The sequence below is a fragment of the Scyliorhinus torazame genome, chromosome 11 (assembly GCF_047496885.1).
Source record: "Scyliorhinus torazame isolate Kashiwa2021f chromosome 11, sScyTor2.1, whole genome shotgun sequence".
NCBI classification, from domain to species: domain Eukaryota; kingdom Metazoa; phylum Chordata; class Chondrichthyes; order Carcharhiniformes; family Scyliorhinidae; genus Scyliorhinus; species Scyliorhinus torazame.
Window position 1 is genome coordinate 182,320,348 of NC_092717.1, and position 27,695 is coordinate 182,348,042.

Here is a 27,695-nt window from a genome sequence, read left to right on the forward strand (position 1 = left end):
GCGGCGTGAGGCAGCAATGCTAACCACTGCGCCACCGTGCTGCTCTACATCGATCCATTTTATATGATTCTTACTGACTGCTGCATACAGTTGAAAACAAGCAAACTGAGGGATCAACCGTAACTGTTTCCAAGGGGTGGGAAACATGGGCAAGATGTAGAATGGGTGGCTGACATACTACCATTGGTTTCACAACCGGGAACAGTCAGAACCGAGCCTTGAATGAATGCTGTTGGTAGCTTCAGGGTCAGATGCTGGTTGATTCAAAGCCCCAAACTGTAGTCTGAGTATAGCAATTTGGCTGACATTTCAGGAAATGCTATCATGTTAAAAACGCCATCCTTCGGCTCAGAAACTAAACCAAGTTCTTTTGAGGTGGATGCAAATGCTGCAATGGAAAGAAAGTAGGACTGGTATTGAGACGTAGGCCTTCTCCATCTGAAGCTTGTGATGTGAGGCTCACCAAGCTTCCGTTTTGTTGCCGACGGACTAGCTTGCCCATTCAAACCCAACTCAAAAATAAAGTGTTGCTTACCTGCAAATAGCGCCAACATTTTCCATGATGTAACACTGCCCACCATTGTAGCAGTAGTTTGGGACCATGTCGCAAATGGACTTGCAAGACTTATTCTGCTTCTGGTATCCCAGTTTGCAGTCACTCCCATTTCCTCCAAGAACAGGGGGTGACAGGCTGGTATCTCGTCTGCTCTCAGAGCCAGAAGAGCCAGTGAAGGCATTTTTCTTGAGGAAAGATTCTGATCTGAAGTCCTGGTTGGGCACAGTCTGCATGCTCATGCCTTCTTCCTTCACCAACATGGTCTGTATCTTCGGAGAGACAGTGGTTAGCCTAAGCTCATTCTCATCCTCCAGCTCAGTGGAGATTTCATCCCAATAATATGTGGCCATTTGGACATCTGAGACACTGATATCAGGGCCAAGTGTCAAGGCAGGGAGGTCCGACAAGTCATCTTCCGTGGAGCCTAAGTTGGATGGTGTAATGAGAACATCTGAAGCTTCAATAACGGGAAATCTGTCATACGAGCCAATCGTTGTATTATTTTCAGGACTGTAAATGTAATCGGTGGGCATCTCAGAGGGCTCACTTGTTGTCAGGGGTTGGAGGGCAGGGATGGTACCCACCTGGGACCACAACTGCATCTCCAGGTCCAAGCGAGTGTAGTCAGTGCTCCCTTCTGCCCCTTGGGTTGTGAGGTTGGTTGCCTCTTCAAACAAGTCCAACTTGGTGTCCTGATTCTCTTTGAATGCAGCGGTCCCTCTTGTTGGCCCAAACGTCCCTCCAATTCCCTCAGCCCCTTTCACCTTGTCCAAGCTAGGGACTGCAATTTGCCCAGCAGATGGGCTGGCAGGGCTGGCTGGGCTGGGTGGCTCCTGCTCCAATTCCTGCTCAGCTCCCTGGCAGCCTAGGCAGCCGGCAGGCTCCTGATCCAAGTCATTGGTGAGAGAAGAGGAGGTTACCCCTAGGCCACCCACTTCCTCTGACCCAGAGTGGCTGCCATTTACTCCCTGCTCCCAACCCAGCTGTCCACTGCCAGTTCCATCATCCAGCCCCTCACTCTGGGGTTGCTCTTCCATGGAGTTCTTCCCTAATGCATCTGCAAAAGCTTGGGTGGATTCACCTGGAGTTGGCCAAGGAGAGTGGCTGGGAGTAGTGGAAACATTTAGGGAAGCCTTGAGGCGAGGAACTGTCTGGAGATCTGGGGCATAAGAATTGGTGAGAGATGAGGAGTTGTCGATGTTTAGCACAGCGGAAGTGGTATCCTCAGTAGGATGGGCAGACACTGTGTCATCTGATCCTGGAATAGAGCACAGCAGATTGGGAATGAGGTGAGGAAAGATAGAGAGGTTTAACTGGGTAAAACACGTGTGTAAAATGTACAAACTCGACAACATCTATATATCATATACATGTGCATATAACATCTGTAAATAATGAATGTGCTAAGCAATACACCAGAATACAGGGGCGCGATTCTCCGAAATGGAGACCAGGGGCGAAATTCTCCTACCCGCCCCGCCACATTTCTGCGCCGACCGGCCGGCGGGAGTCTCCGTAACACCGGCCGGTCAATGGGGTTTCCCATTGTGGGGCAGCCCCACGCCGTCGGGAAACCCCCGGGCGCCGGCAAAACGGAGACTCCCGCTGGCGGAGAATGACGCCCTAAGTGTTTGCGCCGTCATGAACGCCGTCGCGTTTCACAACGGTGCGAAACGGGTGTGAGGACGACCGATTCTGGCCCCCATAGGGGGCCAGCACGGCGCTGGAGTGGTTCGCTCCGCTCCAGCCTCCCTTCCCGGCGCCAAATGGACGCCGCGCCAACCCGTGCAAGTGCGGGGGACTTCTTCAGCGCGCTGGCCCCGACGCAACATGGCGTGGGGGTTCAGGGGCTGGCCGCGCAACAAAGTAGGCCCGGGGGTGGAGAGGCCGGCCTGCCGATCGGTAGGCCCCGATCATGGGCCAGACCCCATTGGAGACTCCCCCCCCCCAGTGAAGGGGCGCTTTTCCCTGCCCCACAGGCCGCCCCCCCCCCGACCCTTCGCGCAGAATTCCCGCCAGCAGCGACCAGGGGTGAACGGTGCCGGCAGGACTCTGCTTTTTACGCGTGGCCGCTTGGCCCCGCCGATTCCAGCGGCCCGCGGCCGGCGCCATGCCAAACATGCCTGCGCAAATGGCGCCGATTTTCCGCACCTCGGAGAATCGCCCGCCGGCGTCGGGGCGGCGTGGTGCGGTTGCGCCGATTCTCTGGCCTGCCCGGGGCTGAGAGAATCGCGTCCCAGAAGTATATGTAATGGAAATGTTGTGAATAAAATGTATTTTATACAATGGAAATATTATTTAACAATTCCATATAATTGGTTTACCAAGTTTAACATAAATATACAGGTATATTATAGGTATACGAGGTTATTGATGAAGATCCCGTCGTCTCAACTTTGTCCCTCACCTGAGGTGTGGTGACGCTCAGGTTAAACCCCCAGCAGTCAGTTCTCCCCCTCAAAGGAGAAAGCAGCCGATAGTCATCTGGGACTATGGTGACTTTACTTTTACTTACAGGTATATATAATGATCATAGAGCATATAACATTTGTCTATTAGAAACATGCTGTACAACAAAGATAATGTACTATGAATGCTGGAAATCTGAAATAAAAATGGAAATTATTGAAGTCACTCAGCAGATCAGTCAGCATCTGTGGAGAGTGAAACCAAAATAATGTATGTAATGCTATATTATAGTTGCATACATTTTGTTAAATTGCATGTACAAAGGGCGGCACGGTGGCACAGTGGCTAGCACTGCTGCCTCATGGCGCCGAGGACCACGGTTCGATCCCAGCCCCAGGTCACAGTCCGTGTGGAATTTGCACCTTGTCCCTATGTCTATATGGGCCTCACCCCCACAACCCAAGGTGGATTGGCCATACTAAATTGCCGCTTAATTGGAAAAAGGTATTTGGGTACTCCAAATTTATTTTTAAAAATGCACATACACAATGGGCGAAATTCTCCGGTATCGGCGCAATGTCCGCCGACCGGCGCCCAAAACGGCGCAAATCAGTCGGGCATCGCGCCGCCCCAAAGGTGCGGAATACTCCGCATCTTGGGGGCCAAGCCCCAACCTTAAGGAGCTAGGCCCGTGCCGGACGAATTTCGGCCCCGCCAGCTGGCGGAAAAGGCCTTTGGTGCCCCGCCAGCTGGCGCGGAAATGACATCTCCGGGCGGCGCATGCGCGGGAGCGTTAGCGGCCGCTGACGGCATTCCCGCGCATGCGCAGTGGAGGGAGTCTCTTCCGCCTCCGCCATGCTGGAGACCGTGGCGAAGGCGGAAGGAAAAGAGTGCCCCCACGGCACAGGCCCACCCGCGGATCGGTGGGCCCCGATTGCGGGCCAGGCCACCGTGGGGGCACCCCCTGGGGCCAGATCGCCCCGCGCCCCCCCCAGGACCCCGGAGTCCGCCCGCGCCGCCTTGTCCCGCCGGTAAGGTAGGTGGTTTAATCTACGCCGGCGGGACAGGCATTTTAGCGGCGGGACTTCGGCCCATCCGGGCTGGAGAATCGCGCGGGGGGGCCCGCCAACCGGCGCGGCGCGATTCCCGCCCCCGCCGAATATCCGGTGCCGGAGAATTCGGCAACCGGCGGGGGCGGGATTCACGCCAGCCCCCGGCGATTCTCCGACCCGGCGGGGGGGTCAGAGAATCTCGCCCATTAATATGTCTGAACATAATGAATATGTTGTAAACATTAACATATACCAGCTATACCTCATATCTAAAAGCAAGTTCACAAAGAAAATATGTAACCTTGTGTATAAAATCAGTGTGACAAATCTGTGTCATATACACACAATTTCAACATTCTTACACTTTTATGTGTACCATTTGCATGATATATGACATCTGTGTGTATTAGATAAAGTGGATAAACAACTGCATATATGTGAATATAATCCCACCCTGTGTACTACCATCTGTATATAACCACACCCCATGCATACAGCATCAGTTTATAACTGCAATGTGCATTACATCTATATATAACCCCCACTTGAAGAATGGAGAGAAATAATATAAAATAACGGTGCAATTCTGAAGAGGGAGCAGAGGGACCTGGATGTACATGTGCTTAAATCATTGATGGTAGCAGAACAGATTGAGAGGGTGGTTAATAAAGCATTCAGCAACCTGGGCTTGACCACAGGAACATAGAGCACAAAAGCAAGGAAGTTATGTTAAACTTGTATAAAATACTAATTCAGCCACAACTTTTTATAAAAATTAATTTACAGGATTTGGGGGTCGCTGGTTAGGCCAGTATTTATTGCCCATCCCTAGTTGCCCTTCAGAAGGTGGTGGTGAATTACCGTCTTGATCCACTGCAGTCCCTGAGATATAGGTACACCCACTGTGCTGTTAGAGAGGGAGCTCCAGGCTGTTGCCCCAGCAACAGTGAAGGAACGAAGATATATTTCGGGGTGGTGAGTGACTTGGAGGGGAATCTCCAGATGGTGGAGTTCCCAAGTATCTGCTGCTCTTGTCCTTCTAGATGGTAGTGGTCATAGGTTTGGAAGGTGCCTAAGGAACCTTGGCGAGTTCCTGCAGTGCATCTTGTAGATGGACAGTGCATCTTGTAGAGTGACACGGCTGTCACTCTTTCTCGTTGGTGGAGGGATTGAATGTTTGTGGAAGAGGGAACAACCAAGCAGGCTGCTTTGTCCTGAATGGTGTCGAGCTTCTTGAGTGTTGTTGGAGCTGCACTCATCCAGGCAAGTGGAGAGTATTCCATTACACTCCTGATTTGTGCCTCGTAAGTGGTGGACAGGCTTTGGGGGGTCAGGAGATTATTTATTTGCCTTGGGATTCCTAGCCTTTGACCTGACCTGGTAGCCATAGTATTAATGGTTAGTCCAGTTCAGTTTCTGATTAATGTTAACCCCCACGATGTTGATTGGACTATTGCATCCAGTTCAGGGCACCATACTTGAGGAAGGATTTCAAGCCAAAAGAGGTTGCATAAAAGATTCATGAGAATAGTTTCAGGGATACGGAATTTCAGTTATGTTGACAGATTGGAGAAATTGGGACAGTTTTCCTTGGAGAAGAGGAGTTTTGATAGAGGAATTCAAAATCAGCAGAGGTCTGGAGAGAGTGGATTGGGATAAATGATTCCCATAGGTGGAATGAGCGAGAACCAGAGGGCTTATTGGCAAAAGAAGCAATGGTGACATGAGGAAAAGGTTTTTCACACATCGAGTGGTTAAGATGCGGAAGGTGCTGGAATGCACTGTCCGAAATCGCAGTGGAGGCAGATTTCATTGAGGCATTTGATGTTTGGGAGTTATATACAGGTGTGGTTTACAGTTTGGGAGTTATGTATAGATGTAGTTTACGTTTGGGAGTTCTGTATGGGTGTAGTTTACGTTTGGGAGTTCTATACGGGTGTAGTTTACGTTGGGAGTTATATCCAGGTGTTGTGTAATTGTGGATAGCACAATTGCTTCACAGCTCCAGGGTCCCAGGTTCGATTCTGGCTTGGGTCACTGTCTGTGCGGACGGTCTGCACATCCTCCCCGTGTGTGCGTGGGTTTCCTCCAGGTGCTCCAGTTTCCTCCCACAGTCTAAAGATGTGCAGGTTAGGTGGATTGGCCATGATAAATTGCCCATAGTGTCCAAAATTGCCCTTAGTGTTGGGTGGGGTTACTGGTTTATGGGGATTGGGTGAAGGTGTTGACCTTGGGTAGGGTGCTCTTTCCAAGAGCCGGTGCAGACTCGATGGGCCGAATGGCCTCCTTCTGCACTGTAAATTCTATGATAATCTATGATGATGATGATTTAAGAGGGAATTGAGTTTTTGAATAATGAGCAGGGTTAGGGGGAGAGGTACGTGGAGCGGCTCATTGCAAATTGTTCCTTCAGAGGGCACTGACACAGAAGAGCCTTCTTCAGTGCGGTACCCGTTGTGTGATTCGGTATGTGTATATTACCACAAAATTATAAACTAAACTGGTATTTAACTCCCATACAGTACAAAACGTCTGAATGTAACTCCCAAACTGCAAACTACACCTGTATAGAACTCCCAAACGTAAACTACACTTGTAAAGAACTCCCAAATGTAAACTATACCCGTATAGAACTCCTAAACGTAATCTACACCCATATAGAACTCCCAAACGTAATCTACACCCATATAGAACTCCCAAACGTAAACTACATCTATACATAACTCCCAAACTAAACCACACCATAAATAACTCGCAAACTGTAAACTACACCTATATATAACTCCCAAACTGTAAACTACACCTGTATAGAACTCCAAACTATAAACTACACCTGTATATAACTCCCAAACTATAAACTACAACTGTATATAACTCTCAAACTGTTAACTACGCCTATGTGTAACTCTCAAAGTGTAAACCACACCTATATACAACTCCCAAATGTAAACTACACCTGTATATAACTCGCAAACTATGAACTACACCTGTATATAACTCCCAAACTATAAACTACAACTGTATACAACTCTCAAGCTGTTAACTACGCCTATGTGTAACTCTCAAACTGTAAACCACACCTATATACAACTCCCAAATGTAAACTACACCTTTATACAACTCGCAAACTATAAACTACACCTGTATGTAACTCCCAAACTATAAACTATTCCTGTATTTAACTCCCAAACTATAAGCTACACCTGTATATAACTCCCAAACTATAAACACCTGTATATAACTCCCAAACTATAAACTACACCTGTATTTAACTCCCAAACTATAACCTCATGGGGTATATAACTCCCAAACTATAAACTACACCTGTATATAACTCCCAAACTACAAACTACACCTGTATATAACTCCCAAACTATAAACTACACCTGTATTTAACTCCCAAACTATAAACTACACCTGTATATAACTCCCAAACTATAAATTACACCTGTATTTAACTCCCAAACTATAAACTACAGGGGTATATAACTCCCAAACTATAAACTGCACCTGTATTTAACATCTGAACTATAAACTACACCTGTATACAACTCCCAACGTAAACTACACCCGTATAGAACTCCCAAACGTAAACTACACCCATACAGAACTCCCAAACGTAAACTACATCTATACATAACTCCCAAACTGTAAACCACACCTGTATATAACTCCCAAACATCAACTACACCTGAAAATAACTCCCAAACTATAAACCACACCTGTATATAACTCCCAAACTGTAAATTGCACCTGTATAGCACTCCAAACTATAAACTACACCTGAATATAACTCTCAAACTGTTAACTACGCCTATGTGTAACTCTCAAACTGTAAACCATGCCTATATACAACTTCCAAATGTAAACTCCAGCTGTATATAACTCCCAAACTATAAACTACACCTGTATTTAACTCCCAAACTATAAACTACAGGGGTATATAACACCCAAACTATAAACTACAGGGGTATATAACTCCCAAACTATAAACTACACCTGTATTTAACTCCCAAACTATAAACTACAGGGGTATATAACTCCCAGACTATAAACTACAGGGGTATATAACTCCCAAACTATAAACTACAGGGGTATATAACTTCCAAACTATAAACTACACCTCTATTTAACTCCCAAACTATAAACTACACCTGTATTTAGCTCCCACACTATAAACTACACCTGTGTTTAACTCCCAAACTATAAACTACAGGGGTATATAACTCCCAAACTATAAACTACACCTGTATTTAACTCCCAAATATAAACTACACCTGTATTTCACTCCCAAACTATAAACTACACCTGTATTTAACTCCCAAACTATAAACTACAGGGGTATATAACTCCCAAACTATAAACTACAGGGGTATATAACTCCCAAACTATAAGCTACACCTGTATATAACTCCCAAACTATAAACACCTGTATATAACTCCCAAACTATAAACTACACCTGTATTTAACTCCCAAACTATAACCTCATGGGGTATATAACTCCCAAACTATAAACTACACCTGTATATAACTCCCAAACTACAAACTACACCTGTATATAACTCCCAAACTATAAACTACACCTGTATTTAACTCCCAAACTATAAACTACACCTGTATATAACTCCCAAACTATAAATTACACCTGTATTTAACTCCCAAACTATAAACTACAGGGGTATATAACTCCCAAACTATAAACTACAGGGGTATATAACTCCCAAACTATAAACTACAGGGGTATATAACTTCCAAACTATAAACTACACCTGTATTTAACTCCCAAACTATAAACTACAGGGGTATCTAACTTCCAAACTATAAACTACACCTGTATATAACTCCTAAACTATAAACTATTCCTGTATTTAACGCCCAAGCTATAAACTACACCTGTATATAACTCCCAAACTATAAACTACAGCTGTATATAACTCCAAAACTATAAACTACACCTGTGTTTAACTTCTGGACTATAAACTACACCTGTAGCCACGCACCGCTTTGGGCGAGTGGCGCAATGGATAATTCGTCTGACTACAAATCAGGAGATTCCAGGTTTGACTCCTGGCTGCCTCGAAATTCGAAATTTAGCTAGCTGTCTGGGGAATTAGCTCAAATGGGAGAGCGCTTGCTTTGCATGTAAGAGGTAATGGGATCGATGCCCACATTCTCCAATTTGATTTTATGGGCAGCACGGTAGCATTGTGGATAGCACAATTGTTTCACAGCTCCAGGGTCCCAGGTTCGATTCCAGCTTGGGTCACTGTCTGTGCGGAGTCTGCACATCCTCCCCGTGTGTGCGTGGGTTTCCTCTGGGTGCTCCAGTTTCCTCCCACAGTCCAAAGATGTGCAGGTTAGGTGGATTGGCCATGATAAATTGCCCTTAAGTGCCCAAAATTGCCCTTAGTGTTGGGTAGGGTTACTGGGTTAAGCAGATAGGGTGGAGGTGTTGACCTTGGGTAGGGTGCTCTTCCCAAGAGCCAGTGCAGACTCGATGGGCCGAATGGCCTCCTTCTGCACTGTAACTTCTATGATCTATGTATTTAACTCCCAAACTATAAACTACACCTGTATTTAACTCCCAAACTATAAACTACACCTGTATTTAACTTCTGAACTATAAACTACACCTGTATTTAACTCCCAAACTATAAACTACACCTGTATATAACTCCCAAACTATAAACTACACCTGTATATAACTCCCAAACTATAAAGTACAGGGTTATATAAATCCCAAACTATAAATTACACCTGTATTTAACTCCCAAACTATAAACTACACCTGGATTTATCTCCCAAAGTTTAAACTTCGGGGGTTTAGAACTCCCAAACTATAAACTACACCTGGATTTAACTCCCAAACTATAAACTACAGGGGTATTTAACTCCCAAACTATAAAATACACCTGTATTTAACTCCCAAACTATAAACTACACCTGTTTATAACTCCCAAATGATAAACTACACCTGTATGGACCTCCCAAACTATAAACTATTCCTGTATTTAACTTCTGAACTATAAACTACACCTGTATATAACTCCCAAACTATAAACTACACCTGTTTATAACTCCCAAATGATAAACTACACCTGTATGGACCTCCCAAACTATAAACTATTCCTGTATTTAACTTCTGAACTATAAACTACACCTGTATATAACTCCCAAACTATAAACACCTGTATATAACTCCCAAACTATAAACTACACCTGTATATAACTCCCAAACTATAAACTACACCTGTATATGGATCCAGCAGAGGGCAGTAGAGCGGAGCTGTTGATTGGCTGTTGCAAGGGAAATTAGCATACCTCCGTTGTGGTCACCCTAACTTGAAGGTGCACCTGAGCGAGAGACCCTAGCTGTTCAAGTGAAGACAAGCATCCAGCAGAGGGCAGTAGATGCCACAGCCTGCAGGTAAGGGATTGGCTGGTGGCTGGTAAGTAGTTTTTGTTAAATTTTCCCTCAGGTGTTATCGTGCAGGGCGCAGAGGTTGCTGAGTGAGTGCTTGCTGAGAAGGGGAGTGAATAACAGGTAAGCTCTTTCTTTCTTTTTCTTTTTTTTATCTAGAGGGTATGGCAGGGAAGGTAGCGCAATGTTCCTCCTGCAGAATGTTTGAGGTGAGGGACGCCGACAGTGTCCCTGCTGATTTCATCTGTGGGAAGTGCACCCATCTCCAGCTCCTCAGAAACCGCATTAGGGAACTGGAGCTGGATCTGGATGAACTTCGGATCATTCGGGAGGCAGAGGTGGTCGTAGATAGAAGCTTCAGGGATGTAGTTACTCCGAAGAATAAAGATAGATGGGTGACGGTGAGAGGGGCTGGGAGGAAGCAGTCAGTACAGGGATCCCCTGCGGTCGTTCCCCTTAGTAACAAGTATACCACTTTGGATACTGTTGGGGGGGGTGACTTACCAGGGGTAAGCCATGGGGTGCAGGTCTCTGGCACAGAGTCTGTCCCTGTTGCTCAGAAGGGAAGGGGTGAGAGGAGTAGAGCATTAGTCATTGGAGACTCCATAGTTAGGGGGATAGATAGGAGATTCTGTGGGAACAAGAGAGACTCGCGGTTGGTGTGTTGCCTCCCAGGTGCCAGGGTGCGTGATGTCTCAGATTGTGTTTTCGGGATCCTTAAGGGGGAAGGGAGCAGCCCCAAGTCGTGGTCCACATAGGTACCAACGACATAGGTAGGAAAAGGGATAGGGATGTAAGGCAGGAATTCTGGGAGCTAGGGTGGAAACTTAGATCTAGGATAAACAGCGTTATTATCTCTGGGTTGTTACCCGTGCCACGTGATAGCGAGACGAGGAATAGGGAAAGAGAGGGGTTGAACGTGTGGCTACAGGGATGGTGCAGGAGGGAGGGTTTCAGATTTCTGGATAATTGGTGCTCATTCTGGAGTCGGTGGGACCTCTACAAACAGGATGGTCTACACCTGGAGCAGAGGGGTACCAATATCCTGGGGTGGAAATTTGCTAATGCTCTTCAGGAGGGTTTAAACTAGTTCAGCAGGGGCATGGGAACCTGAATTGTAGCTCCAGTATACAGGAGGTTGAGAGTAGTGAGGTCATGAGTAAAGTTTCAAAGTTGCAGGAGTGTACCGGCAGGCAGGAAGGTGGTTTAAAGTGTGTCTTCTTCAATGCCAGGAGCATCCGGAATAAGGTGGGTGAACTTGCGGCATGGGTTGGTACCTGGGACTTCGATGTTGTGGCCATTCCAGAGACATGGATAGAGCAGGGGCAGGAATGGTTGTTGCAGGTTCCGGGGTTTAGATATTTCAGTAAGCTCAGGGAAGGTGGTAAAAGAGGGGGACAGGTGGCATTGTTAGTATTACGGTTGCAGAAAGGACGTTTGATGAGGACTCGTCTACTGAGGTAGTATGGGCTGAGGTTAGAAACAGGAAAGGAGAGGTCACCCTGTCAGGGTTTTCTATAGGCCTCCGAAAAGTTCCAGAGATGTAGAGGAAAGGATTGCAAAGATGATTCTGGATAGGAGCGAAAGCAACAGGGTAGTTGTTATGGGGGACTTTAACTTTCCAAATATTGACTGGAAACGCTATAGATCGAGTACTTTAGAGTCCGCTTTTGTCCAATGTGTGCAGGAGGGTTTCCTGACACAGTATGTAGATAGGCCAACGAGAGGCGAGGCCGTATTGGATTTGGTACTGGGTAATGAACCAGGACAGGTGTTAGATTTGGAGGTAGGTGAGCACTTTGGTTATAGTGACCACAATTCGATTACGTTTACTTTAGTGATGGAAAGGGATAGATATATACCGCAGGGCAAGAGTTATATCTGGGGGAAAGGCAATTATGATGCGATGAGGCAAGACTTAGGATGCATCGGATGGAGAGGAAAGCTGCAGGGGATGGGCACAATGGAAATGTGGAGCTTGTTCAAGGAACAGCTACCGTGTGTCCTTGATAAGTATGTACCTGTCAGGCAGGGAGGAAGTGGTCGAGCAAGGGAACCGTGGTTTACTAAGGCAGTCGAAACACTTGTGAAGAGGAAGAAGGAGGCTTATGTAAAGATGAGACATAAGGTTCAGTTAGGGCGCTCGAGAGTTACAAGTTAGCTAGGAAGGACCTAAAGAGAGAGCTAAGAAGAGCCAGGAGGGGACATGAGAAGTCTTTGGCAGGTAGGATCAAGGATAACCCTAACGCTTTCTATAGATATGTCAGGAATTAAAGAATGACTAGGGTAAGAGTAGGGCCAGTCAAGGACAGTAGTGGGAAGTTGTGCTTGGAGTCCGAGGAGATAGGAGAGGTGCTAAATGTATATTTTTCGTCAGTATTCACACAGGAAAAAGACAATGTTGTCGAGTAGAATACTGAGATTCAGTCTACTAGACTAGAAGGGCTTGAGGTTCATAAGGAGGAGGTGTTAGCAATTCTGGAAAGTGTGAAAATAGATAAGTCCCGTGGGCCGGATGGGATTTATCCTAGGATTCTCTGGGAAGCTAGGGAGGAGATTGCTGAGCCTTTGGCTTTGATCTTTAAGTCATCTTTGTCTATAGGAATAGTGCCAGAAGACTGGAGGATAGCAAATGTTGTCCCCTTGTTCAAGAAGGGGAGTAGAGACAACCCCGGTAACTATGGACCAGTGAGCCTTACTTCTATTGTGGGCAAAATCTTGGAAAGGTTTATAAGTGATAGGGGGTGCGATTCTCCACTCCCGTGCCGGTTGGGAGAATCGCCTGGGCCGCCAAATTTTCCCGCGACGCCGGTCCGACGCCCTCCCGCGATTCTCCCAAGCGGCGAGAACGGCCCCGTCGAGTTCCCCGCTGTGCAGGCCGGAGAATCGCCCGAGACATCCAAAATGGCGATTCTCCGGCACCCCTGCTATTCTCAGGCCCGGATGGGCCGAAGTCCCGACGGCGTGACCCCAGTTCACGCCGTCGCCGTTCACACCTGCTTTTTAAAGTTGTCAGCCAGTCGTGCTGGCTGACGCTGAGCAGTGAGGAGGTGAGCGGACTGTTCCGCAGCTCCTGGAGACCGGGTCGGCTTCCCTGAGAAGACTGCGGCCAAAGGGGGGGATGAGGGAGAGTGTGCAGGTGGGAGGGGGGGGGGGGGGTGGGAGAGTGTGCAGGTGTGAGGGGGGGGGATGAGGGATAGTGTGCAGGTGGGAGGGGGGATGAGGGAGAGTGTGCAGGTGGGAGGGGGGATGAGGGAGAGTGCAGGTGGGAGGGGGGATGAGGGAGAGTGTGCAGGTGGGAGGGGGGATGAGGGAGAGCGTGCAGGTGGGAGGGGGGATGAGGGAGAGTGTGCACGTGGGAGGGGGGATGAGGGAGAGTGTGCTGGTGGGAGGGGGATGAGGGAGAGTGCAGGTGGGAGGGGGGGTGTGGGAGTGTGCAGGTGGGAACGGGGGGGGTGTGTGGGAGAGTGTGCAGGTGGGAGGGGGGGTGAGGGAGAGTGTGCAGGTGGGAGGGGGGTGATGAGGGAGAGTGTGCAGGTGGGAGGGGGGATGAGGGAGAGTGTGCAGGTGGGAGGGGGGTGAAGGAAAGTGTGCAGGTGGGAGGGGGGGTGAGGGAGAGTGTGCAGGTGGGAGGGGGGGTGGGATAGTGTGCAGGTGGGAGGGGGGATGAGGGAGAGCGTGCAGGTGGGAGGGGGGTGTGGGAGTGTGCAGGTGGGAGCGGGGGGGGTGTGTGGGAGAGTGTGCAGGTGGGAGGGGAGTTGAGGGAGAGCGTGCAGGTGGGAGGGGGGATGAGGGAGAGTGTGCAGGTGGGAGGGGGATGAGGGAGAGCGTGCAGGTGGGAGGGGGGGTGTGGGAGTGTGCAGGTGGGAGCGGGGTGTGTGTGTGTGGGAGAGTGTGCAGGTGGGAGGGGGGGTGAGGGAGAGTGTGCAGGTGGGAGAGGGGTGATGAGGGAGAGTGTGCAGGTGGGAGGGGGGATGAGGGTGAGTGTGCAGGTGGGAGGGGGGGATGAGGGAGAGTGTGCAGGTGGGAGGGGGGTGAGGGAAAGTGTGCAGGTGGGAGGGGGGGTGAGGGAGAGTGTGCAGGTGGGAGGGGGGATGAGGGAGAGTGTGCAGGTGGGAGGGGGGTAAGGGAGAGTGTGCAGGTGGGAGGGGGGTAAGGGAGAGTGTGCAGGTGGGAGGTGGGGAATGAGGGAGAGTGTGCAAGTGGGAGGTGGGGAATGAGGGAGAGTGTGCAAGTGGGAGGCGGGGATGAGGGAGAGTGTGCAGGTGGGAGGGGGGTGAGGGAGAGTGTGCAAGTGGGAGGGGGGATGAGGGAGAGTGTGCAGGTGGGAGGGGGGTGAGGGAAAGTGTGCAAGTGGGAGGTGGGGATTGAGGGAGAGTGTGCAGGTGGGAGGGGGGGATGAGGGAGAGTGTGCAGGTGGGAGGGGGGTGAGGGAGAGTGTGGATGGTATCGTCCATCCGCGGATGCCACATGTCAGCCGCCCTGATATGGCAGGACGGTGACGAGGACACGGCCGCAGGTTGTGTGTGCCTGATGGGCACAGGCGAGTGGCACACTGGTGAGCAGTACGGTGTGAACTGACCGTTGGGTGCAGACAGTGACCAGGTGTTAGGCTGGCTGCGTGTCTGCAGCGCGACCAGGCCACCGGGACACACAGGGATCCCAGGCAGCCCGGCTGACAAGGTGTGGAAGAACATCCGTGTAACATGTCGTTTCTCTGCCCCCCACCACCCTCCTGCAGGTCACCATGTTTGCCAACCAGACAGCGATGTTTACTGCCGTGGTTGGAGCCGCAGCTCTGGAGTTTGCCATCCGGCAGCGTAGAGTCAGACGGCCCACAGTGGCTGCAGATGCAGCGGTTGCCGGTGCAGCAGAGGGGATGGCCGCGGAGTGGCCCGTCGTCGACACGCAGGCCGCAGGCGCTCAGGACCCGAATGTATAGGGGGATGCCGAGGGGAACATTGAGGAATGCAGAGGGAGTGCTTGGGGGGGAGCAGGAGGAGGAGGAGGAGGAGGAGGAGCAGGTGGAGCAGGAGGATCCACTGATGGTGGTGCCAGGGTGCCACAGGCGTCCACCAAGGCCGGGTGTACCGTGACAGAATGTCGTTCGAGGCCCTAACGGGCATCACATGCAGGGCAGGAGGAGACTACGGTTCAGCAGGGAGATGGTCGCACATATATGCCAGCTCGTGGCGCACCTCGCACCATGTGGAATGGGAGGAGGACACGCGATACCAGTCTCCGTCAAGGTGACGGTGGCCCTAAACTTTTATGCGACCGGTTCCTTCCAGGCGCCGAGGTTGGACCTATCCGGGATATCACAGGCATCAGTCCACAGGTGCATCAGGGCTGTCACCGACGCCCTGTACGCCATCGCGGACAGGTACATTCAATTCCCTGAGGACCGAGCACAGCAGGAAGCACGGACACGTGGATTCGCCAAGGTGGCCGGGATACCGATGGTCCAGGGTGTCATCGATGGTGTGCACGTCCCCATGCGCCCACCTGCAGACAACAGGGAAGTGTTCATGAACAGAAAGGGCGCATACTCCATGAACATTCAGGTGGTGTGCGACCCCCACATGAAGATCATGCACGTGTGTGCGAAGTACCCCGGGGGTGTGCAAGACGCCTATATTCTGGCACAGTCGTTCATCCCCGCAATGTTTGATGGATGCCCCCCCCGGCTGAGGGGCTGGTTACTGGGCGACAAGGGCTATCCATTGAAGTCATGGCTGATGACGCCAATACGGAGGCCTCAGACCAACGCGGAGAGCCTATACAACGAGGCACATGCAGCAACCAGGGGTGTGGTGGAGCGGTGCTTCGGGCTGCTGACGATGCGCTTCAGATGTCTGGACCGATCAGGAGGGGCCCTGCAGTACCGGCCCGACAGGGTCGGTCGCATAGTTGTGGTCTGCTGTGCGCTGCACAACATTGCCATGCAGAGGGGAGATGACCTGGTGGAGGAGCCGGAGGGAGGACCCGACGGCACCGGAGCCAACGCAAACGAGGGGGATGGGGAAGAGGAGGATGCGGAGGAGGAGGATGATGGCGCGCATCAGGGTGGGGGAGGGGCGCAGGACGCAGACACTGTCCGGCAGCTCGTTATGCCCAGGAGGCTGCGCGACGGCACCGCCGCGGACAGCGGGCACGCGACGCGTTGGTGGCCGCACGGTTCACGCACTGTGGGGGTGGGATTCGCTGAACACTGCTACTTGCACCGTCACTCCTATACACGGGCACCACACAGCACCCACCACCTCCCCCGCACCGCGTTCACGGCACCAATTCCACATCACCTTACCACTGCGGCACTACGGGATTGCACAACATTGATGATTGGGTAAGCGGGTGTGAACAGTGCCATGTTGAATGATGACAGCCCGCTCTGCGATGAGCTGTGTGCTCAGATTCGCCAGCCGAGGTCTGACTCATGGCTATAGCTGAACCGTCCACTCCGGTGGTCACAGCCTTCCTGACGGATATTTCACCACATGCCCGTGGGGTGGCTGGCGTTGGTGTACCGAGGACAACGGTGTCCGATTATGGAGGCAGGGGGGGAAAGGGTCAGCACATCCGGAACAGACCTTGAACCGCTCGTATACCACGACGCCAATCGGGCACCCTCCCGAGCCCCCTGGCACAGAGTCTTACAAGTCACATTTAACAATGAGTTTATTCGTGTGGTTAACATAGGTGCCCTACCCACTACAACTAGACTGTGCCCTGCACCCGTGCCAACTTCTTACGTGCCTAACGTCTTTGCCTTACGGGCCCTACCACTACGTCTAGGTGTGTTCCCAGATGGTACAGCAGGAGTGGAGGCGGACTGCTGAGAATCCCGCCCTTCGACATGGCGCCCCGTCGGCACACGTTTCCTGAGGCGGCCCGGCTTCGATGGGCCAAGCTGCTCGGCGGGCGTGCTGGATGGCGTGATGCCACCCTGACCTGCCCGCTCCCCACCAGATGCGCCAGGGACGGAACGGGGGGAGGCCGAGTGTACCGGGACGTCCCTTGATGGAGCTACCGGGACGGGCCCCAGAACCTCCTCCTCCCTCGGGGAGCCCGGTGGCCCCTGGGCCTCACTGTGGGACGGAGATGCGCTCGGAGACATGCCCCGTCGCATCACCGACACCTGGCGCTGCCAGTCCTGGAGGCCTGCAGCGGTATCGACCACGGTCCGAATGTTCGCCGGGACGGAGCCCAGGGAGTGCCACATTCCTGCCAAGGTCTGTGCGATCTCGACCTGTGAGTGCGCGACGCCATCCATCACATGCGCCAGGTGGTCGCGACCGACTGCTGGGACAGTGCCATCGCTTGCTGGGACCGGGCCATGGCATGGTGAGACTCAGCCAGGGCCCGGAGAGCGGCGGCAATGTCCTGTTGGCTCTGTGAGATGGCTGCCTGTGAGAGGGCAGCCCTCTCCTGGGCCATGGATGACATGTGCACGGTAAGCCCAACGCCTTGCAGAACGTGACCCATGGCCAAAACCCTTTCACCCATTGCCTCCACTGCGGGCGCCACCCGTGCGGTGTCGGCCTGGGTGGCTGCGATGAGCGGCACCACTCCCTGCTCCTGGACGCGGATAGACTCCTCCAGCTGCGTGTGCAGGTCCTGGAAGATGGCCCTCATCCCGTCATTCAGTCCCTGGGTGTCCACATGCATCGGTTGTCCGGGTGGGTCAAGTACATCCAGGAACCCGGGAACCGTCTGTGTGGCAGCTGGTTGCTGGGCCTGGGCTGCCCTCCGACCGTCCAGCCCCTCGGCTGCTCCAAACTCCACCTGCTGTACCGGCTCGGCTGTGGGGTGCGCACCAGACCGTGACCCGGGAGCCTCATCACTTATCTGCCCAACCGAGGTGAGTGTCTCTGTGATGGTGAACGGTGTGGGAGACAGCAGTGCCGCAAGCTGGTCTGGTGTGTACTGGTCCCCCGCATGGCCCGGCGCAAGCTCCATGCGGGCCATGTCGTCTTGACCTCCAGGTGGATCCAGCGGGGCAATGTACTGTGGCCAATCCACCTAGCCTGCACATCTTTGGGTTGTGGGGACGAAACCCACGCAAACACGGGGAGAATGTGCAAACTCCACATGGACAGTGACTCAGAGCCGGGATCGAACCTGGGACCTCGGCGCTGTGAGGCAGCAGTGCTAACCACTACACCACCGTGCTGCCCCTCCCATTGCATATTCAAGTGTGCTGTCAGGCTCACTTGAATATGTTTGCACAGGAATTGCCCAAAACGCTGTGAAGCAATTGTGCTATCCACAAGGCTACTGTGCTGCCCTGGGTTCTGTGCAGGGTGGTACACTGGCACTCCCGATGCAACCCAGGCACTGTGGCACTGCCAATCTGCCACACTGGCAGTTTGACCCAGGTACCCTGGGAGTGTCACCAGGTGGCATTTCCAGGGTGCCTAGGTGACAAGGGCAGTGCCAGACCGGCAGTGCCAATGTGTCTTTGTGGCATCTTGCCCACACCAGGGAATGGGTCTGCAGGTGCGCTGCCCTTATGCGGTGAGGAGGGGTTGCTCAAGGATCCCTCATTGACAAGTTGGGGAGGTAAAGAGGCCGTGGAGGGGGGGTTCAGAGATCGGGGCACCAATGCACTGGCAAGCCGTGCTCGTCAGTGCAGAAAATGGGACTAAGTGCAGCCTCAACAGGGCGTTCCTCACCGAGGCCCAAAATGAAGCAGGGTCCCATCTAATAGCGACTACCAGCGCTGGGAAACACCCGGCTAAAAATGCCCGACAAGGGTCTCTGTTTCATTTCCGTTAAATCATGGCTATAGTCTGTAGATAGCTTTACACCTATCTGCATATAATCCCATCGGACACTGTTGCGAAACCCACGCAAACGCGGGGAGAATGTGTAAACTCCACATGGACAGTGACCCAGAGCCGGGATCGAACCTGGGACCTCGGCGCCGTGAGGCAGCAGTGCTAACCACTGCACCACCGTGCCATCCCACTACCTCTATATATAACCCCTTACCATTGTAACCTGCCCACACTGAACATTACGGGGCCATTTTGAGCCCGCATTAGCCGTGTGCGGGATTGGTGACATGGGCTCAAAATCCAGAGAGAATTGGGGAACGCGAATCGCTCCAATTAAATCACGAATTCCGATTTTCAACCACCCGCACTGGTGGAGTTTCGCGAAACACGCCGCGGGGAGTCCGGGAATCTTATTTTATTACGTTAGCATATCATTTGCAAATACTCACTCCGGGATTTCCCTCACTCACTGAATATTCATCGTGACATCATGCCGGCGCCATTTACAACTGCTTTACAGAACGTGAACATGGCGACCTCACCTCTGAGGAGGATATCGGAGGTGTGTGCTCAAACAGCCTTCTTGGTGTTAAATGCTCGGGGGCACTGGAGAGGAAGCAGGGGGCGCTGAGAGGTTCAACTCGTGACCAGGGGTGGTTTTCAGTGTTGCAAACTCGGGGCAGGGGTGGCTTGCAGGCTCTTCATTTCAGGGCGACCCTTGCTTTAAAGGGGTTTGAAGGCTGCCATGCAGGCAGCACTTTCTGAGTCCTCTTTGCTGGGCTTGTGTTCAAGTTGCTGTTGAGGGAGTGCCCTTCCATAGTGGGAGCTGGAAAGTGGGTGGGAGGAGGTGAAGACAGAGGGTCAGCACTGGAGGTGACTGTGAGGTTCTTCGGTGGGGTTCCATGAGGGGGAGGGTATTTTTGCAGTCCCCTGTGAGGATGCAGATGCTGGTCCCATGCATTCACTCAACTGCTCTTTCACTTAACGCCAGGGTTGAGGTGGCATGGGGGAATGGTCAGGGGTAAGGTGCCACTAAGACTCTCGAGGGTCCAAGTGCCTCATCCAGGTGAAGTTGAGGGGGATAACTGTGGGGAAGTGGCTATAGTGAGAGAGGGGAGGGAGTAAGGCTTAGCGGGGCACTCACTAAGGGGGAAGCACAAGGGTGGATGTCCCAGAGGGGTGGAGGCTGAGGGACAGGGGTCTGTCAGAAACCCTCATTGTTCACTTTGATATTCTTTTCCATTCAGTGCATGATTCTGGAGAATGATGGAGCCAGTTGAGTTGATTATTCTACTCATAGCGATCGAGCAGCAGCAGAGACATTGATGAGATGAGACATTGATGAGAGACATTCCTATGTGCCAGGGGCTATGTGCTGTATGTGGCTAGGACCCACAATCTGCAGCGGAGAGGAGGCTGGGCCCTTAGCAATTCCGGGTGCAGCACTACAGAGGGTGGAGCTTTGTCGGAGACACTACCGGCAAAGGGTCTTCCAATGTTGGACATCCTACCTGCAGATGTCTGAGCTTCAGTGCCGGAGAAGACTGCGTCTCTTCCGGGGGATGGTGGAACATCTTTGCCAGGTCCTGCAAGAGCTGGCACCACATAGAATGGGAGGGCAATTTCAGGGCAGCACCGATGATCTGTGTGGCATCTCCCAGTCAGCCTTACACATATACATTAGGGAGGTAATAGGTGTCCTTTATGCGAGGGCTCGCATGTACATAAACGTGGACAGGGACCAGGCGAGCCAGCACGTCGGGGCTTCACCCTCTTAACAGGCATGCCCCAGGTGCAGGGTGTGATCGACTGCATCCACATGGCCCTGTGATCTCCATGGCATCTTACAGTGCCATTCATGAAGCGCAAGAGATTCCACTCCCTCAATGTCCAGATCGTCTGTGACCACACAATGCACAAAATGCAGGTGTGTGCCCATTTCCTAGGGAGCACCATGATAGTTACTCCTTGGAGCTCTTGCAGATCCTTGATGTTTTTGAAGGAGAACAGCGTGGAGGGATGGCTCCTCAGGGACAGAGGGTACCCACTCAGGAGGTGGCCAGTGCAAAGGCCACAAACACCAGTGTAGACTCATTACAACAAAGCTTGTGCATCAACACATGTGCTGATCGAGCAGGCAACAGGACTGCTCAAGATGCGGTTCCAGTGCCTGGACTGGTCAGGTGTGCCTTCCAATACAGCCCATAGAGTGTGTCCCACAAATTTGTGGTCTGCTGTGCCCAACTTGGCGATGCAGAGGGAAGGCTGGCTGGACCTGGAGGAGATGGGGAGGCGCCACATCTCCTCAGATGAGGTCGAGGAGGGCACACCTCATGGAGGAGGAGCAGGAAGGACCTCGGGCCATGAGCTGAAAAGCTAGGTTGGCCTTGGTGGCTTCTCAGTTTGGGAATGACAAGGACTAGGGAGTGAAGAGCTCTCCTGCCATGAGTTGTGGCACCTCATCAGTACTATGGTGCTGCAGGGCAGCACGGTGGCACATCGGTTAGCATTGCTGCCTCACTGCGCCAGGCACCAGGTTCAATTCCAGCCTCGGGTGACTGTCTGTGTGGAGTTTGCACTTTCTCCCCGTGTCTGCGTGGGTTTCCTCCGGGTGCTCCAGTTTCCACCCACAGTCCAAAGATGTGCAGGTGATAAATTGCCCCTAAGTGCCCAAAGGTTAGGTGGGATTACGGGGCCTAGGTAGGGTGCTCTTTTCAAGGGTTGGTGCAGACTCAATGGGCCAAATGGCCTCCTTCTGCATTGTAGGGATTCTATGCCAGTGGTACCTTCTCATAATGGTGCCCAAGTTCATGACGGGCCAATGCAGTATCCTTCCAAGGACTGGTTCCCTGGAACGTTCCTTATTCCACCTGCTGTAGATCTTGAATTGTGAGGTGTTCACCATTGAGTGACCCAGAAGCCTGCCTATTAGTTAATCCCACAGAGGTGTGAGTATCTGTGCTGGTGGAGGGTATGGGTGACAGAGGTGACGCTTTCTCAATGCTGGTCTCCGAATTATCTCCCTCAAAGCTGCCCATGTCCATAGTCTCCAAGGAGCATGAAGATGGTCCAGGCTGGTCGACTGATTGCCGTGGAAGGGAAGGAAGATGCCATAGTGCATCACGGGCCAAAGTTTACTCGCGTGAGGCTTGAAAAATGATTGTGTCCTGAGGGTTCTCGCTTTTGTCTGCTGCTCCCACTTCACCCTCTGCACAGGTGCAGTCTTGCTCCTCCCCAGTCAGCTCAAGGGCTCTTTCTTCAAAGGTGGTGAGGTATTGGAGTTCCCGCCTCCCAGGCGAGCGTGGTCACCTTGCTAGATGAACGTCTATGCAATCATGGGTAGAGGACATCCCGCCTCTGCTGCACTCCATCCATGAGTCTCTTAGAAACGTGGTGCTAGCTTGCTGGCAGCCATCCCGTCGAATGAATCTGAAACAAGTGATGGGGAGGTATTTCTATGAAGCTCCTCACTGATTGCAAAAATTAAGTTGCCCTGGGGCGAGCGAATCTGCAGGAAGCCGCCACAAACACGGCATGATTATTGTGGTAAAAAAAAATTGTTAAAGAGGCTCAGTATTCCATGAGTTTTCCCACCAATGGCGCCAGCAGAATTAACACCAGTTTTCGCACCAGAACTGACACTTTGCCAAATTTTGGTCAGATTCCACCCAATATCTGTATATGTCTCTATATTGTACACTATTTTTGTATATGTCTAGATTGTACACTATATCTGTATATGTCTCTACATTGTACGCTATATCTGTATATGTTTCTACATTGTACGCTATATCTATTCATGTCTCTACCTTGTATCCTGTGTCTGAATATGTCTCTACATTGTACTATATCTGTATATGTCCCTACGTTATATGCTACATCTGTATATAACCCCAGAAAACACACTATATCTGTATACAAGCCCACCGTGTACACTACATCTGTACCACCATTTTGCACATCATCTATATATAATCCCACTCTCCGTGGGATCTGTCTATAACCATCCACATCTGCATACAAAGCCCATAATGTACACCAGAGCTATATAGCGCCTTTCCACTATACTGGGATCTGTATAAAGCCCCACCCAGAATGCTACATCTCTTTATAATGTGTCCAACTCTACTTAAATTATAGATTCACAATTTTGGTCTATATCCTGTGTATGTACAGTGTTTGCAGTCTATATAAATTCATACATTTGGTAAATGTACATGTGTCTATGCATTATGCAATGTTTGCAATGGTTTTATAATCATGCTTTGTAGAGATACATTGAATTCTATTCCTGCTTGAAGCTATACAATCTACATTCATGTGTCGTGCAGAAGATGTACGGCCATGTATCAAGATGCATGTTGCATGAAATGTGAATCAGCGAAGGACTGCAGACACCCTCCGCCCTGTATTGGACTCTTTTGTTTCCCTTTTAAGGATGAGATGGTTCTGATTCAGTGAAAAGAAGCAAGGAGATTTTGACTGCAATAAAGAAAGAAATTACTAGCCAGCCCAGAGCAGACATCTTAACTGATAAATTCCAGCACAGGAGTAAGAAAGGGAACACATGCTGCTGTTTATCTTCTCCATTAGAAGTGTTTTAGATTATGGAGGACATCACAGGGTGCTGAAATCAGATTTTATGTTAACAATCACAAATATGCAATATTACAGCTATGTCCTGTATATAGGAATCTATATGTAATCATTATTTTTCAACCAGTATGCAATCAACAATGTGAGATATACGATTTCTTGCTAATCTGCATTTATATATACCAAATCAATCATTAATCTATATTACCATATCTGTATACAAGCGACTTTGACAAATAAATATATAATATATATATAGTATATATTACTGAACACATGAACAATTGATACCACTGTGTATATAATATCTAAGATAGCATATTTACATTATATTATCCAAACCATTTACAATATGTAATCCAACCTACACACAATCTATATTACCAAATCTAAATACAGTACACGTGACAAAACATATGGACAATTGATATTATCCAAACTATATATATTACCGATATTACCTATCCTATATGAAATCTACATTTCTCAAAGCTATATAAAATCTATAGTATCTAAACTGTACACCAACACCAGTGCCCAAACTATGCAAATTAGATTACTCAACCTATGTGCAAACTATATTAATCAATCCAAATGTTATCCAGAATCTACATTGCCCAAAATATAGAAACTTACATTATGTAATCAGTATACAAATATCATTCAAGCTAAACATTCTACATTGCCACCCAATAAAATCTTTATTACTCGATCATACACTATCTATATAACTCAGTCTACATACAACTCATATTACATAATCTGTTTACAACCTATATTATTCAATACATACAATGGATGTATGGATATGTCCATATATAGATGTATATGGATCAAATATATACTATATTGTCAAATACTATATTGTCAAAGCTGAACAACATCTGTAATATCCTATCTATATACAATCTATAATACCCTATCTATATACAATCTGCATTACAAAATCAACAATCTATATCGCCCAGCCCATGATCAATATTGCCCATCTATATATTTTCGAAATTAGCCGGTATGTAAACAATCCATATCACCCAATCTAGATATAATATAGAGCATATCATCTAGAGCTCACAGGAGACTGTGGTGGGTCTTTCACTGTCTGATTATTTCAAATCCCCATCATTTATCTGAGATGGAGCCTCTCGCCGTCCCTGCGATACAAACGTTGTCTGTGAATCCCCCGCCTTCCCCTTCCTCCGTAAATCATTCCTCTACATTATAATGCAATCCCATTCAAGTTCCTTTCCAGCTTCCTCCTATTTATAGCAAGGTGGACTGTCGAGGCATTTAAATACCGTTGGGATCAAGCAGTTTAATCACATTTATTAGATTGGATACAGGAAAATTAGATTCGATGGAAAGACAAAAAGCTCTCGCCCAGTCGCCGGTGGGTGTCGAGTGGAGGGTGCATTGCCCCCCACACCACAACCTGGCGGGGCTGGCTCCTGGTAAATGATTGCCACAAGTTAGCAGTTACTCACCGGGAACAGCCGCTGCCATGAATTGGTGTGAGCAGAGAGCCCAGGCTAGCAGGAGCAGCTTCCAGCCCAGGCTACAATGGAACTCACACTCAATGCTCTTTCCCATGGCTGGAATATCTCGATTCTCTCCTCTCACAAACTTCCAGCTTCAGCCTGTTGTGGTGGGGTTTTTTTTAAATGCTGCTGCTGTTCTTCATTTTTTGCAATGGGTTTGGATTTTTTGGGGAGGGGGAAGGATGGGCTCCACACACACACACACACTGTTGGAGAATCTGATTAATGTGTGGATCTCTCTCACTCTCAAAGTCTTTCTGCTGCAGACGTAGCGATGACGCGCCCTGGCTGTTTCTGAACTCCACATCAAACATTCACAAACATACAAATACACACATCAAACATACAAACACACACATCAAACATACAAACACACAGCTCTCACACCACCACAGGCTGCGGATCGCCCAGGGGGTGGCCTCAACAAAACAGTCTTACAATAATCGGTTTACACTCTGTAACCTGGATTCTTCAGTCTGTGATCTGATTTAAACAGACAGAGCGCGGTGCGCAAACCATTCATGTGCAGGGCGGGGGCCAGGGGTTGTCGCTATGGACATCCAAACCGCACAAAAACATGTCCCCTCATTCCCAAATACTGAGACACATCCTCATTCCCAAATACTGAGACACATCCTTATTCCCAAATACTGAGACACATTCTCACTCCCAAATACTGAGACACATCCTTATTCCCAAATACTGAGACACATTCTCATTCCCAAATACTGAGACACATCCTTATTCCCAAATACTGAGACACATTCTCACTCCCAAATACTGAGACACATCCTTATTCCCAAATACTGAGACACATTCTCACTCCCAAATACTGAGACACATCCTTATTCCCAAATACTGAGACACATTCTCACTCCCAAATACTGAGACACATCTTCACTCCCAAATACTGAGACACATCCTTATTCCCAAATACTGAGACACATTCTCACTCCCAAATACTGAGACACATCTTCACTCCCAAATACTGAGACACATCCTCACCCCCAAACCCCGAGATACATCCTCACTCCCAAATACTGAGACACATCCTCATTCCCAAATACTAAGACACATTCTCACTCCCAAATACTGAGACACATCATCACTCCCAAATACTGAGACACATTCTCACTCCCAAATACTGAGACACATCTTCACTCCCAAATACTGAGACACATCCTCACTCCCAAATACTGAGACACATCCTCACCCCCAAACCCCGGGACACATCCTCACGACCAAATACTGAGACAGATCCTCTCTCCCAAATACTGAGACACATCGTCACTCCCAAACCCCGAGACACGTCCTCACTCCCAAACCCCGAGACACATCCTCATTCCCAAATACTGAGACAGATCCTCACTCCCAAATACTGAGACACAACCTCACTCGCAAACCCCGAGACACCTCCTCACTCCCAAGCCCTGAGACACATCCTCACTCCCAAATACTGAGACACATCCTCACTCCCAAATGCAGAGACACATCCTCACTCCCAAACCCCGAGACACACCCTCACTCCCAAACCCCGAGACACATCCTCACTCCCAAATACTGAGACACATCATCACTCCCAAATACTGAGACACATCATCACTCCCAAACCCCGAGATACATCCCCACTCCCAAATACTGAGACACATCCCCACTCCCAAATACTGAGACACATCATCACTCCCAAACCCCGAGATACATCCTCACTCCCAAATACTGAGACACATCCTCATTCCCAAATACTGAGACACATTCTCACTCCCAAACCCCGAGACACATCCTCACTCCCAAATACTGAGACACATCCTCACTCCCAAATACTGTGTCACATCCCTAGTCACACATCCCCAAACTCACACATTTCAACACACACATTTCACTCACACATTCTCACACTCATTCCTACACTCGTAAATTCTAACATTCACTCACACTCATTCCCCAACTGACCTATATTCCCACACTCACATTTACATAAACATTTCCCCACACACATTTTCACACCCACACACATTCTCATTCATACACATTCCCACATATTCTTACACACATTCCGATGCTAGAACATGTTCTCTCTCGCATACATTACCACACTCACACATTCCCACACTTACACATTCCTACACTCACACACATTCCCACACTTACACACATTCCCACACACACACATTCCCACCCATGCACATTCCCAGACTCACTCACACATTCCCACACTCACACACATTCCCTCACTCACACATTCCACACACTCACACATTTGCATACACTCACAAAACATTCCCACGCTCACACCCATTTTCACATTCCCACACTCACACACAATTCCACACACTCACACATTC

The 27,695-nt window shown here is 49.9% G+C and overlaps 1 protein-coding gene across 3 annotated transcripts in view; it reads right to left on the reverse strand.

Annotated features, from left to right (window-relative positions):
• The window catches only part of LOC140385694 (uncharacterized), a 135,275-nt gene extending 109,435 nt beyond the window's left edge, over positions 1-25,840 (reverse strand). Inside the window, exons 1-2 of one of the 3 annotated variants that reach the window (XM_072468112.1) lie at positions 25,300-25,840; positions 536-1,814 (exon numbers count right to left, since the gene is read on the reverse strand). In XM_072468112.1, the coding sequence (XP_072324213.1) occupies positions 536-1,814; positions 25,300-25,405 (1,385 nt within the window). In that variant the 5' untranslated portion in view covers positions 25,406-25,840. Of the gene's footprint in view, positions 1-535; positions 1,815-24,890; positions 25,003-25,299 lie in introns of those variants that run through there. The other 2 variants (XM_072468114.1, XM_072468115.1) reach the window with 2 other exon arrangements.
• Positions 25,841-27,695: the final 1,855 nt, after the last annotated feature.